This window comes from Sceloporus occidentalis, unplaced genomic scaffold, assembly GCF_023333645.1.
Source record: "Sceloporus occidentalis isolate IW3139 unplaced genomic scaffold, rSceOcc1.0.p SCAF_1, whole genome shotgun sequence".
NCBI classification, from domain to species: Eukaryota; Metazoa; Chordata; class Lepidosauria; order Squamata; family Phrynosomatidae; genus Sceloporus; species Sceloporus occidentalis.
The window spans coordinates 13528425-13546893 of NW_028316981.1; the positions used below are offsets into that span (position 1 = coordinate 13528425).

Sequence of the window (18469 nt, forward strand, 5' to 3'; positions counted from 1 at the left end):
TTAGGGTCGCCATAAGTCAAAAATGACTTGGAGGCACACAGCAACAACAACAACTTCCCCAGTCACTCACACAGCCCTGCATTTTTGTTGTGTTGTGTCTCCAAATGCCACCAGAGCCCTGATCCTGTTCTTTCACAAATGAAACTTTCCCTGTAAACCGTGACTTTCTGTTTCTTTCAGGGAAATGGATTTCCCCTTAATCACGTGGGGCCTAGTTCCCAGCATCCCAGACAGGCCAAATAATTCAGATTTAGAAAGCCAAATAGTTCAGGGGGCAGCAAACAGTTCAGTTGTGGAGAGCAGAGATTTATGGCACACTGTGAACAGCTGTTCTTGTTGTTTTTCAAGGGGAAATTGCAAGGCAACAGATTTGCATTTCACAATTCAGGCACAGAAGGGGAACAAAGTTGCTTTACTCTTGTCGAAAGTAACCACCTCTCTTCAATGCTTAGAAATTGCTCTTTGCTCTCTTTAAGGCCTGTTGATGGGAATTTTATGCCATTCTGTTGTTGTTGTTGTGTGCCTTCAAGTTGTTTCTGCCTTATGGCAACCCTAAGGCAAACCTATTGTGGGGGTTTTTTGGCACAGGTTTCTTCAGAGGAGGTTTTCCAGTGCCATCCTCTGAGAGAGTGTGACTTGCCCAATGCCACCCAGTGGGTTTCCATGACCAAATGGGGATTCGAACCCTGGTCTCCAGAGCCATCATCCAATGCTCAAACCACTACAACACATGGACTGTCATATTATTATACTATTATTATATTATCTTATTATTATTATTATAGTATTAACCTTTTTGTTGCTGTTGTTTACCAATGGAAAGATAACCACCAAACTTGCGAGGAGTAAAGACAACAAATTAAGTTTCCTGGCACAACATCAAGTCATGGGAGCCATTTACCTTTGCTTTTCCAAGGCCAGTTGATGTGGTTTTAAGTGTCCCCCCCCCCCCTTTTAGACTGTAAATTAGCTCTGTTTAACATTTTATGCTGTTTTTAAACAGATTTGATTGTATGTTGCCCTGACAGCTTTGGATACAGGACAGGACATATATATTCTAAAAATAAATCATCAGTAGCTAACTAATGTAACTCAGGGCTGAAACACACTGCAGAAATAATCCAGTTTGAGACCGCTTTAACTGCCTTGGCTCAATGCTAGGGAATCCTGGGAATTAGTTTGTCCTGGCACTAGAGCTCTCTGACCAAGGAGGCTAAATGTCTCACAAAACTACAGTTCCCAGAACTCCCTAGCATTGAGCTAGGGCAGTTAAAGTGGTCTCAAACTGGATTATTTCTGCAGTGTGTTTTGGCCCTCGAATTGGTAACTTCTGCAGAAGTGGGCAAAATGAGGTCTGCAGGTCTCAAGTGGGCCCCTGCTGGGACTGTTTTTGTGGCCTTCAGGGCTTCCTAGAGGTCAAAAATGCTCAAGAATGATAGCTCTGGTTAGTACTTGGATGGAAGATCGCAAAGAAACCCCAGGGGCTCTAGGCTATATTGCAGAGGAAGGAACTACTAAAACCACCTCTGTGTCTTCCTTGCATAAGAAAACGCTACGAAATTAATGGGGTCACCATAAGTTGACAGGCGACTTGAAGGCACATACGCAGACAGGAGTGAGAAACTGGGGGTGCATCTACACTGTAGAAATAATGCAGTTTGACACCACTTTGAGCCTTATCTCATTATTAAACAAACTGGGAAGGCAAATGGAAAGATGTGGATTTTTTTTCTTCCTCCGCATGACATTCTCTTTCATTCTTTCCCAGTTGCAAAACTATGGGAGAGGGTCATAAAAGTGTCGTCAAAGTGTCCCATTTGCTAAGCTGGAAAAATCTGTTTGGCAAAAGTGACACTTTTACCATGCTCTCCAATGCTTTTACAACCTGAAGAGAAGAGTTACGCGGAGGGAGAATCTTTACGTTTGTCTGCTGGGTTTGTTTAATAATATGATATGGTTCTTTAACTGCCACGACTCCATCCTACAGAATCTTGGCACTTGTCATTTTGTGAGGCACCAGCCTTCTTGTCCACAGAAGGCTAAAGACCTCATAAAATCCCAGGATTCCATAGGGTGGAGCTACAGCATTTAAAGTGGTGTCAAGTTGCATTATTTCAACAGTGTAGATGCACTCTGGGACATTTTTAAAACATCTGAAAATCTGTTATGACAGAGGATTAACTGGGACTGTACCATCTAGATCAGCATGGTTAGATGGTATGCCATGATCTTTCAGTTGTTCTGCATCTTAGGATCCAGACCTTGGGAAAGGTATTACTTACAGAGACTTTGAGAGCTGGGTATGGTTAGCCTGAAGGAGAGAAGGTTAAGAGGTGAAATGATAATGTTGAAATATTTGAAAGGATGTCATATTGAGGATAGGGCAAGCCTATTTTCTGCTGATCCAGAGACTAGGTGGATTTTTACATGGGGAAAAGTGACAGGAGCATAGCGGGATGACACAATTATCACAACGCCATGCGTCATCTGAAAGTCTTTGCACAATTGTGCGAGAGTGACAAGAGCATCCCACTATGCTCCCGTCACTTTTGCCTGTGTGAAAATCCCCTTTGACACAGAGCAATGGATTCAAACTACAGGAAAAGAGATCCCACCTAAACATTAGGAAGAAAGAACCTCCTGAGGGCAAGAGCTGTCCAACAGTGGAAGACACTCCCTCAGAGGATGGTGGAGTCTCCTTCTTTGGAGGTTTTTAAACAGAGGATGGATGGCCATCTATGACAAGGAGTGCTTTGACTGTGTCTTCCTGCATGGCAGGGGTTGGAGTGAACGATCCTTGCCGTCTCTTCCATCTCTGTGATTCTGTATGATTCTAATATTTTAAATAAACAAATGGCTTGACTAACTGACACTCTGGCCTGTTACAGACTGCCAAAATAAAGTTGCTTTGGGTCTCTTTGGAGTCATGCTATTTAAATGATGCATGGGTCCTAAGAGTCCGGAGGTCGTGCCAAAGCCACACTCCATTCCTAAGCACTGGAGTGCAGCTTTGGTGCAGCTTCCGGATTCTTAGGATGCATGCATCATTTAAACAGCATACCTCCAAAGAGATCCGAAGCAGCTTTATTTTGATAGTCTGTAACAGGCCTCTGTTTGAATACAGTGGGCCCTTGGTATCCGCTGTGGTCTCTTCCAACTCTATGATTCTATTGCTAGATTGGCAGAAGCTGGGACTAGTGATAGGTGCTCACCCCTGACTAGTTCTATGATACTATGATTCTATGATCCATGTGCAGATACGTAGACTTTGCGGGTGATGAGAGGATGAGTTGCATGTGTTAGAGATGGGAGCCAAATGTATAAGACAATGCAAAAACAACAAGGCAACACGGCAATTAATTAGAAGAACAATCCTGGTATAACAGTGGGCTAAAGCAATAACGATCCCATAACAATAAGCTATATGCAGAACAACCCTGTAATCATGCAATTAGCATATACACTCAGCCCTCTGTATCCACAGAATCCTTATCCACGGATTCAACCATGTACGGCTTGAAAATATTTTAAAAGATATACGATTTCCGAAAAGCCAACCTTGATTTTGCCATTTTATATAAGGGACAGGGATACGGTGGCTCAAACAGTTAAGACCCTGTTGACTGCAAGATCGGCAGGTTGGCAGTTCAAAGCCCAAGTGCCACGTGATGGGGTGAGCACCTGTCACTAGTCCCAGCTTCTGCCAATGGAGCAGTTTGAAAGCATGCAAATGCAAGTAATAATAAATAATAAATACAATTAAAAAGCTTTATTTATACCCCGCTTCTCTGTCCAAGGACAATCAAAGCGGCTAGATAAATAGGCTCCACTTTGGTTGGAAGGTAACAGCGTTCAGTGCAGGCTGGATGGTCATCTATTGGGGGTGCTTTAATTGTGTGTTCTTGCATGGCAGAATGGAGTTGGATCGCATGACCCTTGAAGTCTCTTCCAAATCTAGGATTCTATGGTTCATATGATCTGCTCATATGAAGTCTGGGTTCTTCATCTGCCTGTATGATGATTTTGGTTTCTTTTTTTCCTGCTGGAGGGCATCCAAAGTGTTTCAGTAGTGCCTCCCCGAGGGCAGAGCCTTGGGACACTATTATCACAAGAACAAATCAACCCTCCCTTCTCTCCTTCCTCAGCTTGGGTTGTGAATTGCAAAATCCCCTCCTAGTCTCAAAGCAGGGGAAACATCCACCCTGCACAGACACAGAGCAGAGATGTGGTCTGGAAAGTGGCTACTGCTTTGGCTGTCATGGATGGGGGCTTTGATAGCCCTGAGCCACCAAGCTCCAAGGTAAGTATGTTGGGAAAAGGGAGATAAATTATATATCATACTCCATTGTTAGCATCTCTCTAATGTATTGTTAACTTATTGACTGATTCATTAATTGATTGAAGACCTTCAGTGTAAGGCACTTTAAGGCACAGAAAAGAAGTTAAACAAGTAGAGATTTCAGCCTCATTAAATTAAACTTTACCTGTTGGGCTTCAGTCTGCTGCTAATAAATGAAGGGCTCAGGAGGCTGGCAGCCCTCGTTTCATTTTAAAGAATCTGCATGGCGTGGGCTATGAAACTCTGCCGCTTTCTCGTTTCGGTTGACCTAATTCTTGTATGGTTGTAATGGATTGTTCTGAGTCGGTAAAAAATGGCTTAAAACTCCACAGAATAAATGATAATGTGTATTGCTACTGACTATTGGCCCTTCCCCTCGCTTTAAAAAAAATGATGATTGAGTATTATAGGATCGCTTAATTGCATTATCGGAACATATTAATTTTATGTAATATAGACTATTCTATGAGGGAAAATGTGCTGAACAGCAAGACAGGCAGAAAGAATGTGATATAAATAATAAGTAGTGTTATTAAATTCTTCACTAGTGCTCAGATAATGGGAAGAAAAAATAAGCCTCTTTTTCAAACTTTTTTTTTACTATTCCTAAAAATATGCTACTGACGATCATTATTCTGTGTAGACAGCCAGCATGGTGTAGTGGTTTCAGCAATGGATTATGACTCTGGAGACCAGGGTTCAAATCCCCACCCAGTCATTGTAACTCACTGGGTGGACTTGAGCAAGTCACACTCTCTCAACCTCAGAGGAAGGGAAAGGCAAACCTGGTCTGAACAAATCCCCGAAGAAAATGCTGTGATAGGTTTGCCTTAAGATTGTCATAAATGTGTGCCTTTGGGAAAGGCAATGACAAACCTCATTTGAACAAATCATGCCAAGAAAACCCCATGATAGGTTCACATTAGGGTTGCCATAAGTCAGAAAGGAAGGCACAGAACACATATACAGAAACATGTGCCTTCAAGTCCTCTGTTCACTTATTGTGACCCCATGAGTATAGTCATATACATAGGGTTTTATTAGATAAAGAATACACAGAGATGGATTTGCAAATCGCTTTTTCTGAACTAAAACCTATTCTTATTCATTGACACTCTCCCATCTGAGTACTAACCTGAGCTGACTCTACTTAAACTTCCAAGATCAGCCAAGAACTGGTACCTTCAGGATATTTTACTGGCCAAGAAAATCTCCACTCTAGGATTGTCATAATCAAAAATGATGTGAAGGCTCATGATGATAACAACAACAACAATAACAATTTATTATTCACAAAAATGTACAGTTTTGAGGTAGAGTACAGTCCTATACATATTTTCCTGAAATTAATCATATCATTAAGTTAAATGAGAGTTACTGCTAAGTAAGTGGTTTCAGTGTAGCATAACGACTCTGGAGAACAGGGTTTGATTCCCAGTTCAGCCATGAAACCTGCTGGGTAACCTTCGGCAAGTGACACTAGAGAGCCATTGCGGTGTAGTGGTCTGAATGTGTGGTATGACTCTGGAAACCAGGGTTCAGATTCCCTGCTCAGCCATAAAACCCACTGGGTGACCTCTCAGACTCAGGGGAAGGCAATGTCAAAGTTTCTCTGAAGCAATCCTACCAAGAAATTCCCATATAGGGTTGCCTTAGGGTCGCCATAAATCAGAAATGACAGGAAGGCATGCAACAGCAATGAGTGTGGCTAAAATATGGCAGCAGAGGTGGGAAATACCAGGATACCACATCCTAGGGGTGCTGGTCAGCGCAGTCAGTAGTGAAGAATGCTAGGAATTGCAGGTCTGCATGCATGCTTCCACACCGGTGTTGCAGTCTAGCTAGTCATTTTAGTCCGCAGACTTATGAGCACTTACCTGAAAGCAAGCCCCATTCTACACAGTGGGACTTACTTCCAACTTGTGCGAAAGTAACTTTTCCAAAGTTCTGTCTCCTGAGATTTGCTGGTGCTGTGAATGAGCTGGATGAGCTCTCGGTACTGTTCATGGTACTATCTGCGTCTGCTCAGAAGTAAGCACCACTTTGTGCAATAGGATTTGCAGCTTGGTACGTAGGATTGCAGTATAAGGGTGCATCTACACTGTAGAAATAATGCAGTTTGACACCACTTTAACTGCCATGGCTCTGTCCTACTGAATCCTGGGATTTGTAGTTTTGTGATGCACCAGCACTCTTTGGCAGAGAAGGCTAAGGGCTTTGTAAACACCCTGCATGTTGATTGGTAGGGTGACACTGTGGGGAAAGTCTGAGATTTTGCACTGGTGTGCTGGCATGCAGATAGCAATGTGGTGGTTGTGCAGCTATGTAGAGAAATCAAGAACAACACACACACTCACCGCACATGCATGCATATATAAAAAAGGACACTTTCTTTTTTTTAAAGAAGCCCAGAAACCTGATAGTTTGTGCAACACTGGAAAGTCCAGAATCATTTTGCTATCTAAAAACATAGAACAGCCAGAAGACTTAGTCCAGGACACTGCTGCTCTGTGGACTGCAGCCAATATCAATATTGCGAAAGAGTGGAAATTCATGATTCCCCAGCATCACCTTCACCAGCAAAACCTCCTTGTTTATTTAAAAAAAGAGGAAGGTCAGTAAGGAGCCTTGCTTTCAGATGTCAAACAAAACACAAGGATTAAGGCTTCAATCTGTTCTGCGTGGTTACTTGGATGATGTTTTGAGGAATGTTTTCTTCACTCCTCTCTCTCAGGGACGTAGCTGGGATTTTGGGAAGAGGGGGGGTCCAGACTAAGTGCCACCATTATAATGGGGCTTGGGTGCAGCGGCACAGCAGCACACACCATTCATTTTATCTAACGGAAGGGGGGGTCCAGACCCCAAGAACCCACCCCCCCGGCTACGTCCCTGTCTCTCTACTCCCCCAGCTGGGAAGTAAATAGTTGCTTGAAATTAATATCTTTTTGCAGTGTTTTTGCTGTGCAACTCTTATTGGTTTTAGTTACCTACATAGTTAAAGGTGAGAACCAGCATAGTGAGAGAACCAGCATGGAATAATGCCATGAGTGGTTTTTTGTGGGTTTTTCGGGCTATGTGGTCATGTTCTAGAAAATTTTCTTCCTGACGTTTTTCCAGCATCTGTGGCTGGCATCTTCAGAGAATGCTTGCCTGGAAAAAAGTGGGTCTATATATCTGTGTGAGCCTGGGAATGCAGGAGTGATTTGCATTCTGTTGCTGATGGCCGTCCTCAGGCTGGGAGGCTAATGCAAAAGAGTATTAGTGTCTGCTAATTGGTGATCATTATCTGCTGGGAAAGCCCCGACTCTGAATGGTTTCCCATTTGCATTTGCTGAGTCCTTATTGTGCTGAGTGTAATGCCATGAGTGTTAGATTAGGACTATGGGAGACCATGGTTTGAATCTGTGTTCAGAAGAACACTACACCAGGAGGTACACCAAATGCCAAAAAAGAAATGGAGAGATTAACAAGGTATAAAGGTATTATGTATCTGCCAAGGCTCCATCCTACAGAAACCTGAGATGTGTAGTTTGGTGAGGCACCAACACTGAAGCCACTGGGTGATCTTGGGCAAGTGACATGCTCTCAGCCTCAGGGGAAGGCAATGGCAAACCTCCTCCGAACAAATTCTCTTAGGGGCGCTATAAGTCGGAAACAACTTGAAGGCACACAGCACAGACACACACAGCATTCTTTGGCAGAGGAGTTTAAAGACCTTTTAAAACTACGAACACCAAGATTCTATAAGATGGAGCTACAACACTAAAAGTGGTGTCAAACTGCATTACCTCTGTAGTGTAGATGCAACCCATGATGGAGATTACTTGAAAGCACATAAAAACAATAGTTTAAAGTGTGTGTGGGTTCAGCATTTAAGCAGATTTTATACCACAGGTCTGTGGCTTGCAGCATTATTATGGCAACAAAAAGTAATAAAATAGTAAAACTTTTGAATGATAAGACATTTTTTAAAAAATGGATATGGAAACGACTTTTTGGAGCCCTGGAGCGATAACAGTAACTTTTAAAAAGTAATTTCGCATACTCTGTTCTATCCCCCATCCACATCCTCTTTCTTTTGCAAGCCCTGGCATTCTCTCAACCCTGCCGAAATTTCCCCGACTGTGTTGAGTTGTACTGTTTTTGGTTACACAAGCAACAGCACTCCACCCATGAAGACTGGGATTAATAGGTATGATGCAATGGTTTTGTCTTTGAATTGGATCCAGCCTTTGTTGTAGTTCACGTATAGCCACAGAGATAAATGAGACAGGTTAGTCATGATTAACTTAAGCTTACTTGGTTTCAATGGGTCTCAAGCCATTGGTGGGAGGACTAGAGTTCTCTTGGTACAGAGCTTCAGTGCAGATGTTCAAGGGAATGGACAAGAGCAGTGCTACTCAAAGTGATGGCCTATGGACTGGTGCTAGCACTCAATACATCAGTTGTTGATCCCTGGAGAACTTCCATGAAGGAAAGAAAAAATGGTGACCAATGGGTACAAATCTAGCACTAGTCTCTGGCACATTGGGAAATACAATTTCTGGTCTTACACATCAGCTAATTTAAGAAGCACTGGACTAGAGCTCTCTGGCAAACAAAAACAAATATCACCACACTAGGATGAAATGCTAAACTGGTGTAGTCTAGATTTGTTTGTTTATTCCACTTGTTCGTGTTGGTGTTGTGTGGCGACCCTATCATGGGGTTTTCTTGGCAAGTTTCTTCCGAGGAGGTTTGCCATTGCTATCTATCCTCTGAGGCTGAGAGAGTGTGACTTGCCCAAAGCCACCCAGTAGGTTGCCATGGCTGGGTGGGGATTTGAACCTTGGTCTCCAAAGTCATAATCCAATGGTCAAACCACTACACCATGCTGACTGTCTACACAGAATAATGATCAGTAGCATATTTTTAGAAACAGAAACAAGTTTGAAAAAGATCTCTTATTTTACACCTATATGCAAATACAGGTATTCCAAAATAAATTAAAAATCCAAAATCCAAAACCTTTCTGGTCCAAGCATTTCATGTAGGGGAGGCTTTGCCTGTGTTCTTGTTCTTGTTGAGTTCTTTCAAGTCGTGTCTGACTTATGGCGACCCCAAGGTCAACCTATCGTGGGGTTTTCTTGGCAAGATTTGTTCAGAGGAGGTTTGCCATTACCTTCCCATGAGGCTGAGAGTATGTGACTTGCCCAAGGTCACCTAGCGGGTTTCATGGCCGGGCTGGGAATGAAATCCTGATCTCCAGAGTCATAGTCTAACACTCAAACCACTACGCCATGCTGGCTGTCCATCATCCTACCTCACAGGGTTGTTATTGTGAGGATAATGTGGAGAGAAGAAGAGAATAATGTCAGAAGAAGAAGAGGACTATTATATGAGGAGGAGGAGGAGGAGGAGGGGGAGCCAGGTATCCTACCTTGAGTTCATTGGAGGAAAAGCAGCAGGGTAACTGTGTTTAATCTTTACAATCTCTCTCTGCTTTCTCCCCTTTGCAGGTTGCTGATCATCTCTCCCAGTGTGGTGACTGTAGGCACAGAGGTCGGAGTTGCACTGCAGGTTGAGGGGGCCCCTTCTGGGCTCTCAGGGGTGGTATATTTCCGAAATGAGAATAATGGGTTCCTGTGTTCTCAAGAGGTGCCATTCAACCTTCCATCTGATGGCTCTGTAGGAAAAGTGATGGTGAAGGTAGGTGTCACACATGGGAGTTTGCATTTCCACCCCTGCAAGGTAGGACAGGCTACACAATACCCACTGCTGTCCATTCCAGAACTGTCCTGTCATCATCCATGCTACTACTCTTAGCCTGAGCATGTGGCTGAGAATCAAGCCAGAAACCCAAGATGACAAAACTGTAGCCAAAGTAATTTGGCCTCATCATGGGTAGGCATGACTCATTGGAAAAGGTAATAATGCTAGGAAAGGCGGAGGGCAGAAAAAAGAGAGGAAGACTGCATTACAGATGGATAGATCCAAGGATGCCATGGCCATGAGCCTGCAGGACCTGAGTAGACCAATTATGGAGGGGCTTGGAGATGTATCATCCACAGGGTCGCCATGAGTAGAAGTCCACTGGAGGGCAGTTAACAACAAAAGAAGGTTTTCCTTTCAGCTCTATCAAAACTAGGTAATAATGACAAGTCTTGCCTGCCCATGAGTAAGGCTAAGCAGAAGAACTAAGCCAAGTTCAGAGTCCAGCTGGGTGCATTTATTTAGGCACCACACGGTGGTTCGATTCCTTTTTGGCTTCTCTGTTTACAATGCACACCCATATGCCCAGTCTAGGTAGAATTTTATTGATCTGATAAAAACAAACAGCGCTAACAAAAAGTTATGGCGTGATAAATATTTCTGCGGGTTTATTTTATTTTATTTGCTATTTATACGATTGTTTTATAGCTCTTTCATTTATGAAGACAGAATCTTGGCCTCTAGGAAAAGGACCCCTTATGTGAAAACTGTCAGTGGATGAGCGCTGAGTATAAGATTTCAGGCCTGAGAATTGGGAATTGGAGTCCCCAAACTAACTTTTCCAAGCCTGCTGAATCAGTAATGAGGAAAGATTGTCTTTGAATAAGGCTATCTGAAGATAAATGAGTTGAAGAACAAAATAACACTTCCATAACTGTCTAGTGCACATACAACTTGATTTTGTAACACTTAATCCCCATGGAGTGCTATATGCTCATTGGCCCCATTCAAAATAATTAAAACCAGTTCTGTACTGTACTATTTCCCCCAAAAAATGAATGTATGCTTGTTTGTTTATTTGTTTGTTTCTCCCAGAGTGGGACTCAAGGCAGCTCCCTGATAACATTGATTAAAATCTTACCAATACAGATGTTAAAAACAATTAAAATAACTTCATTTAAACAGTATAAAATTACATTTTAAAAAATTACTAAAAATTACTTAAATAAACATAGCACACACCCCAATAAAAAGCCTCCCTAAGAGTGATTACATATTAAAACAAACAAACAAACAAAAAGTTTTTGCTTGCCAGCAAAAGGGAAACAAGGAGGGAGCCACCTAGACTCCTTTAAAATCATTAAAGGAAGCTCTCTCTTGTGTCCTCACTAAGTAAGCCTTTGATGGTGGTGGTGGGATCAAGAAAAAGCCTTCTCGTGATGATCGTAAACCTCTGGTAGGTTCGTATGAGGAGATACACAGCCTCGACAGACTGGAGATAAAGGCCGGCATCGGGGCGGAGTGGAGGCATGGCATCTTCATGACGCATGCGACTCTGCCCCCATGCTGGTGTGATGCTGCATGCCCCACCGCATGGTGGGTGGTGTCATGGCACTCCTCTGGCACTGTGTCCAGATAATGCAGTGCCAAAGAGGCACTAAAAAGCATCGGCAGCTATGGCACCCTTTCCACAGCACAATAAGGACCTGCTTTTTGAGGTTCCTTTTTTGTGCTGCGGAAAGGCCAGATCAGGGCCATAGCATGTAGTTGCTGGAGCCCCAATCCAGCCCTGAAAAGAGCAGTCTGTTCAGCCGCACAGTCTCTCAGATAGTCTGGATGTAAGCCATAAAGGGCTTTATAGATCATGACCAACACTTTGAATTGTGCCCAGAAACAAACTGATAACCAGCAAAGCTGTTTCAGCAAGGGAGTTATGTGCTCCCTGTATCTGGCCCTGGTAAGCATTCTGGCTGCAGCATTTTGAACTGGCTGAAGTTTCTGAACAGTTTCCAAAGGCAGCCCCATGTAGAGTGCATCACAGTAGTCCAAACATGAAATCAAGGCATATGCCACCATAGCCAGATCTGGCATCTCAAGGAATGGGCGCAGCTGGCACACTAGTTTTAGCTGTGCGAACGCACTCCTGGACCTGTTGAAACCTGGGAATCCAGGCCCAGAGTGGAGTCCAGGAGCACAGCCGAGCTGTGAGCCAGTGATTTCAGGGGGAGCGTAACTCCTTCCAGCACAGGCAAAGTCCCTGTTCCCTGATCTGCTTTACGGCTGACCAGGAGCACCTCTGTCTTGTCTGGATTAAGTTGCAGTTTGCTTGCTGTCATCCAGTCCATTATGAATAACAAACTTTGGTTCAGCTCCTTGGAGTCAGATGGAAAGGAGAGATAGTGCTGGCTGTTATCTGCATACTGGTGACACTGAGCCCCAAAAGTCCAGATGACCTCTCCCAGTGGTTTCAAGCAGATGTAAAATGTGTACATGTTTAGCAAAAATAATATGATTCATCATTTCCTTACAACATGTGGCAATGATGAGGATGGTAACAACAACAACAACAACCAACAATAATATACAACAGACATGAAGAGGATGAATCAGTTGGACAAATGTGTATTGCCTGCAGCGGAGGGGAAGAACCGGAATACAACACTCTCCAGACGATCCCCTCTCTCTGTCATTCTCCATAGTTTTACTTCCTTTCTTCTTTATTGCCTACCTTCTTTCCTTTCCTTTCTCCTTTCCTACTTACCTTTCCTCTCTCTATGGAGGCTGCCAGTGAGGTAGCCATCAATTCCTCTTTCTCCTCTTCCTTATCATTGGAGTTTATCACATGGGAGGAATCCAGTGCAGAAACAGGATTTAAAATGGGATTTAAAATCCTGGAAAAAAACCTAAGAAGACATGCAAAAGCGTAATTGATTTTCAGACACATCAGGGTTAACACAACATTAAACCAGCTAGAAAGTCAACAAAACGTTATTCTTTTTACTTTCAGGATGTTACGAAAGTAAAAAGAATTGCGTTTTGTTGACTTTCTAGCCGAGTTAATGTCGCGTTAATGCACCTTAACAGTGACCTCATCTCAAAATCTATTGCGCTTTAGCATATTTTTTCTACTTTCTGTCCGGGTTAATGTTGGGTTAACCAGGACATTGTCTGATCATAAATCCACTTTTGTGGGTTTTTTTCACTTTAAATCCCGTTTTTGCACAGGATCCTTCCCTTGTGATAAAGTCTATTGGCTTGGAAAGCTTTTTGCTTGCTGCTGCTGTTTCTGGAGAGGGCAGCTAAGAATGAATCAAAATACAGGCCAGTCAGATGGGAAGGATGCAGCAAACTTTTCATTTTTCTATCCCCACAACAATAAGTTTGGGAAACCTGTCAGAATTTAATAACCAGTTTGGATGAACCAGTACAAACCAGTAGAGTGGCAGCACTGGCTACAGTCCAGCATCTGCTAGTTGAAGCAGCCCCCTCAGCATGTTGGGGCTGGTCCTGCTTATATACATCAGGAAAGTATGTTTCTTTGTGTACTGTTCTTACCAATGCAGGCCGAAAGGGATTTACAGGCTGCATCTGCACTGCAGAAATAATCCAGTTTGACACCACTTGAACTAACATGACTCTATAGTATGGAATCCTGGGATATGTGGTTTGCTGCAAAGCTCTCTGACAGCAAAAACTAAATAGTGAAATAGCTCACAAAACTACAAATCCTAAACTTCCATAGCACTGAGCCATGGCAGTTCAAGCGGTGTCAAACTGTATTCATGCTGCAGCATAGATGGTTGTGTATGTGTGTGTTGTGTGCCTTTAAGTTGTTTCAAATTTATGGCAACACTAAAGTAAACCTATCATGGGATTTCTCGGCAAGATTTGTTCAGAGGAAGTTTGCCATTGCCTTTCCCTGAGGCTGAGTACCATGTGGCTTGCTCAAAGTTGCCCAGTGGGTTTCATGACTGAGCTGGGAATTGAACCCTGGGTCTCCAGAGTCAGAGTCCAACACTTAAACCACTATGCCATGATGGGTCTCTAGTCCATACATAATTGGCAAAATAAGAGTTGGTTTGCTGGCATGGTTCCTTAGGCTGATGCGTTTGCTTCTGCTCCCTTCCCGCTTTGCCAATATCTATCTCTTTATTTCCTGGTTTAGGGTAGCCCAGAGATCAGAACCAACACATTGATATTAATTAGGTTAATTGTTGCTGTTGTTTTTATGTGCCTTCAAGTCCTCTCTGACAACGGTGACCTTATAATGAGGTTTACTGAGCAAAATTGGTTCACACTGAGAGTTTGCCTTTGCCCTCCACAGAGGATGACAGAGTATGTCTTGCCCAAGGGCCTTGTCAACATGGGACAAAATATGGCCCTTGGGGTTTCTTCCAACTCTATCATTTTATGACATCTGGCACATTCTGCACCAGAACCAAGCTATAGCAATAGCAATAACATTTACTTTTCTATACCGCTCCATAATGAACTCAGCAAGCTCTAAGCAGTTTACAATGTGTAAGCCAATTGTTCCCAACAAGCTGGGTACTCATTTTACCGACCTACAAAAAGATGGAAGGCTGAGTCAAACTTGGAGCCCTGGGATTGAACTCACAATGTTGTGGCGCCAGTGCTGGCATTAACCACTGTGCCACCAGGGCTCCTGTAGCAGCCTTAAAACCACCCAGAGCCCTCCATTCCTGCACCATTATTATTATTTTTATTATTATTATTTTATTTACTTATATCCCAATTTTCTCCCAATATAAGGACTCAACGTGGTGAACAGCAAGTTTAAAACAATACAATTTACAAACAATACAAAAGCATTAAAGCGAATATATATATATATATAATATTTAAAAAAACAATTAAACAATTTAAAAATCTGAATTATACAGCATCCATAGCCCAACTATTGTCAGTTTGAAAAAGCCTGATGGGAATACAGTTCTGGACACCACAATATGAAAATAATGTTGACAAATTGGAGCATGTCCAGAGGAGGGCCACCAAAATGGTGACAGGTTGGAACAAGGAACCCTTATGAGGAAAGACTTAAGGAGATGGGTATGTTTAGCCTGGAGAAGAGAAGGTTAAGAGGTGATATGATAGCCCTGTTTAAGTATTTGAAGGGGTGTCACATTGAGAATGGAGCAAGCTTGTTTTCTGCTTCTCCAGAGACTAGACCATGGAACACTGGATGCAAGCTACAGGAAAACAGATTCCACCTCAACATTAGAGGAACGTCTTGACAGTAAGGGCTGTTCGACAGTGGAACACACTCCCTCAGAGAATGGTGAAGTCTCCTTTGGAAGTCTTCAAACAGAGGCTGGGCAGACATCTGTCAGAGATGTTTTGAATGAGAATTCCTGCATGGCAGGGGTTGGACTGGATGGTCCTTGTGGTCTCTTCCAACTCTACAATTCTATGATTCCGTGACAAGAATGCTTTTTTATGCTGCCAAAAGGACAGCAGAGTTGGGGGCATCTGGGCTTCTCTAGGGTGGAAGTTCCAGAGCTTGGGAGTAACCACCGAGAAGGTCTTCTCCCTTGTTCCTACCAAACGAGCCTGAGAGGGTGCTGGGACAGAGAGAAGGGCCTCTCCAGATGATCTCAGTATCTAGCGGGCTTGTAAAGGGAGATACGGTCCTTCAAATATCCTGGACCCAAGCTGTATAGGGCTTTATAGGTCAAAACCAGCAATTTGAATTGTGCCTGGAAATGGACCAGCAGTAAATGGAGCTGTTGCAACAAGGGAGTTGTATGCTCCATGTGCCATGGCAGTTGTCTACATAGCCATCCTGCTGGGCTGCCTGGCGCATCCGCTGCTGCCATGGGTCAGTTGTTCCGAGGTCAGAACAAAGTGCCCAGACACCTCGTTCTGACCTCACAAGCAAGTGACCCGCAGTACTGACTGATGTGCTGGAGAGCTCAGTGAGACACTGGTGCAGACACTTGTCACAGTGCAGGAATGGAGATAAATCTAACAGGAATGGAGAATGAGCTAATGGGAATGGAGACCAAGCTAATGGGAATGGAGACCAAGTTAATGGGAACGGAGACTGAGCTAATGGGAATGGAGACCAAGTTAATGGGAATGGAGACTGAGCTAACACTGCCCCAGAGTATCTTGACCAGTGCAAACAAAACCAAAGTCAGCCAGTGGGTTTCCATGGCCAAGCGGGGATTTAAACCCTGGTTTCCCAGAACTTTAGTCCAATACTCAAACTACCATATACACTCAATTATAAGTTGACCTCATGTATAAGCCGAGGTCAGGTTTTGAGACCAAAATTATGGATTTTGATATGACCCATGGATAAATTGAGGGTAAAACTTAAGAGGCATGTAACAAAGGATCTAAAGAATGAAGCAAAGGAAAATAATGCCAAAGAACTTATAAAATTCGGACAGGCATAACTTTTTGTGCTCACACTAAAGGCTGGATGGATGAGAGAATTTCTAGACGTATACCTGAGTATATTCAGTACTACTACACCATGCTGGTTCGCAATTAGATTTGTTACATTTTTAACAAACATAGGCTCCATTCATACTGACCTTTTTGCGCTGGAAGGAACTGGGAAGATTCAGTCCCCCCCCCCCCCCCCGAATCCCTCCGGAAGCAAATGCCCACTACCTCAATCAGGGTATTTTAACCCTGAATGCCTTCTAAGCTCCTGCAGAGAAATCGGTTTAAAATGAAGGTGCCTTTTCTGTCAATCAAATTCAGTTCCGCTGTCGTCATAGGTGACATTTCCTGCACCCATTGGGCAATCGGAAGTGTGCTCCCCCTCCTTTAAAAAAAACAGGTGCCAGTATGCGCATATTTTGTCAAATTTAAAAACCTCATGTGTGTGTGTGTGTTGTGGGTATTTGGGTCACTGCAGGTTATGGATCTTCCTTTGGCCCCGTTTTCAACCCCAAAATGCAAGCTAATGTCATCTCTGCATCCTGCATCCTCCCTCCTTGCCACCCCAGAATGCCTCATACACATGTAATAATAATAATAATAATAATAATAATAATAATAATAATAAATTCCTCACCTCGGGATGCCAGAAAAGGATGCCATGCATTCTGTGCTTTCCCTCAGCTACCCCTGAATTCCTTACAGACAGTAGGAAAAGCATTCTGTATCAATTTGCCAAATTGGAAAGAGAAACGTTTGTAACATTTGCATTGAAGCATTCACAAAGAAAAAAAGCCTCCTGCAAAGTACCTTGCTGCTGGAAGCAAGGAAATGAAAAGGAAAGTGAACAGGCAGGCAGCCACATTCTATCTGTATATCTATCTACCTGTAGCAAAAAACATGTGCATAATCTGTCAAAAATAAATTTAAAAAGAGAGAGAGAGAGAGAAAGAGAGAGAGAGAGAGAGAAAGCTGCCTGGTGCAAGAGCAGAGGCTTGCTCCGTCCTGTGCCCTCCCTCTGACCAACCCTGAACTTGGCCCTTCGTCCTGCTCCTTCCTTCTCCTCCTGCTCCGTTACCCCGATTGCCCTCCATGGCCCCCTTCTTTCCCCCGCTCCTTCATCCTCCTCCTCCTCCTGCTCCTCCTCTGTCACCGATGCTCTTGCCACCCTTTGGCACCCTTTCTCCAGTTCTGCCCTCTGCCCTCCCTCTGACCTAAATCCCTCCCTTGAACTTGCCCCGATCATGATCAGGGGCAAGTTCATATTCGCCAAACCCTTTTTTTCAAAAGATACAGCTTTTATCCCAATTCCAAATGACCCACGCTAAGGGGCATTTGCCCCGAAACAGTTGTGGAAGCCTTGGATTTGCTTGTGGGAGATTCAGGGCAAATATGAACTTCACGTGCATAATTTGGTTCCTGATCCAGGGTAAAAGGTAGTCTGAATGGCCCCATAGTTCTCCCACCTCCACTCCCAATCGTATTTAGTGTAGTTTTATGACATTTTATGGGACACAATAACGGCTATGGCATTTTACTTTGCTATGTTGTTCCCCCTTCCGACTGACTCCTTCCCCAAAAAACCTTGGCAGATTTTTTAACATGGTAGGTGGTGGATTGAGGCTATGTGAAGCACAGCAGGTAACAGCAAGAACACAAGGGGGGAGAAGATAGATGAGGAAGCTGCCACTGCGCTGCCTGAGTGTGGGTTTTCATTTCCCCCCTCTTGTGAATTTTATTACCAAAGATCAGCTGTTTTATTCTGACTACAAGCCAGCTGTGTGTCAGCAGACCCTTGTTTCTTCCTTAGCCTCCATTGGAGCTTCATCGCTGGGTTGCATTTTTGAATTTTGTTCCTCCTTGGTACTGTATATCATTAAATACCAAAGTATCCACAGTACTCCCAATTTCTATACAGTTGGCCCTCTGTATCCACAGATTTTTTTTAACCCAGAGATTCAACCATCCACAGCTTGAAAATATTCAAAAATAATATAAATTCCAAAAGCAAACCTTGATTTT

The 18469-nt window shown here is 43.3% G+C and overlaps 1 protein-coding gene across 1 annotated transcript in view; it reads left to right on the top strand.

The window, feature by feature from the left end:
* Positions 1-4174: 4174 nt before the first annotated feature.
* Positions 4175-18469, top strand: part of LOC149320830 (complement C4-B-like) — a 94839-nt gene continuing 80544 nt past the window's right edge. The window contains exons 1-2 of the mRNA XM_089502623.1: positions 4175-4300; positions 9838-10027. Coding sequence (XP_089358749.1) covers positions 4224-4300; positions 9838-10027 — 267 coding nt within the window. The 5' untranslated portion in view covers positions 4175-4223. The remainder of the gene's footprint in view (positions 4301-9837; positions 10028-18469) is intronic.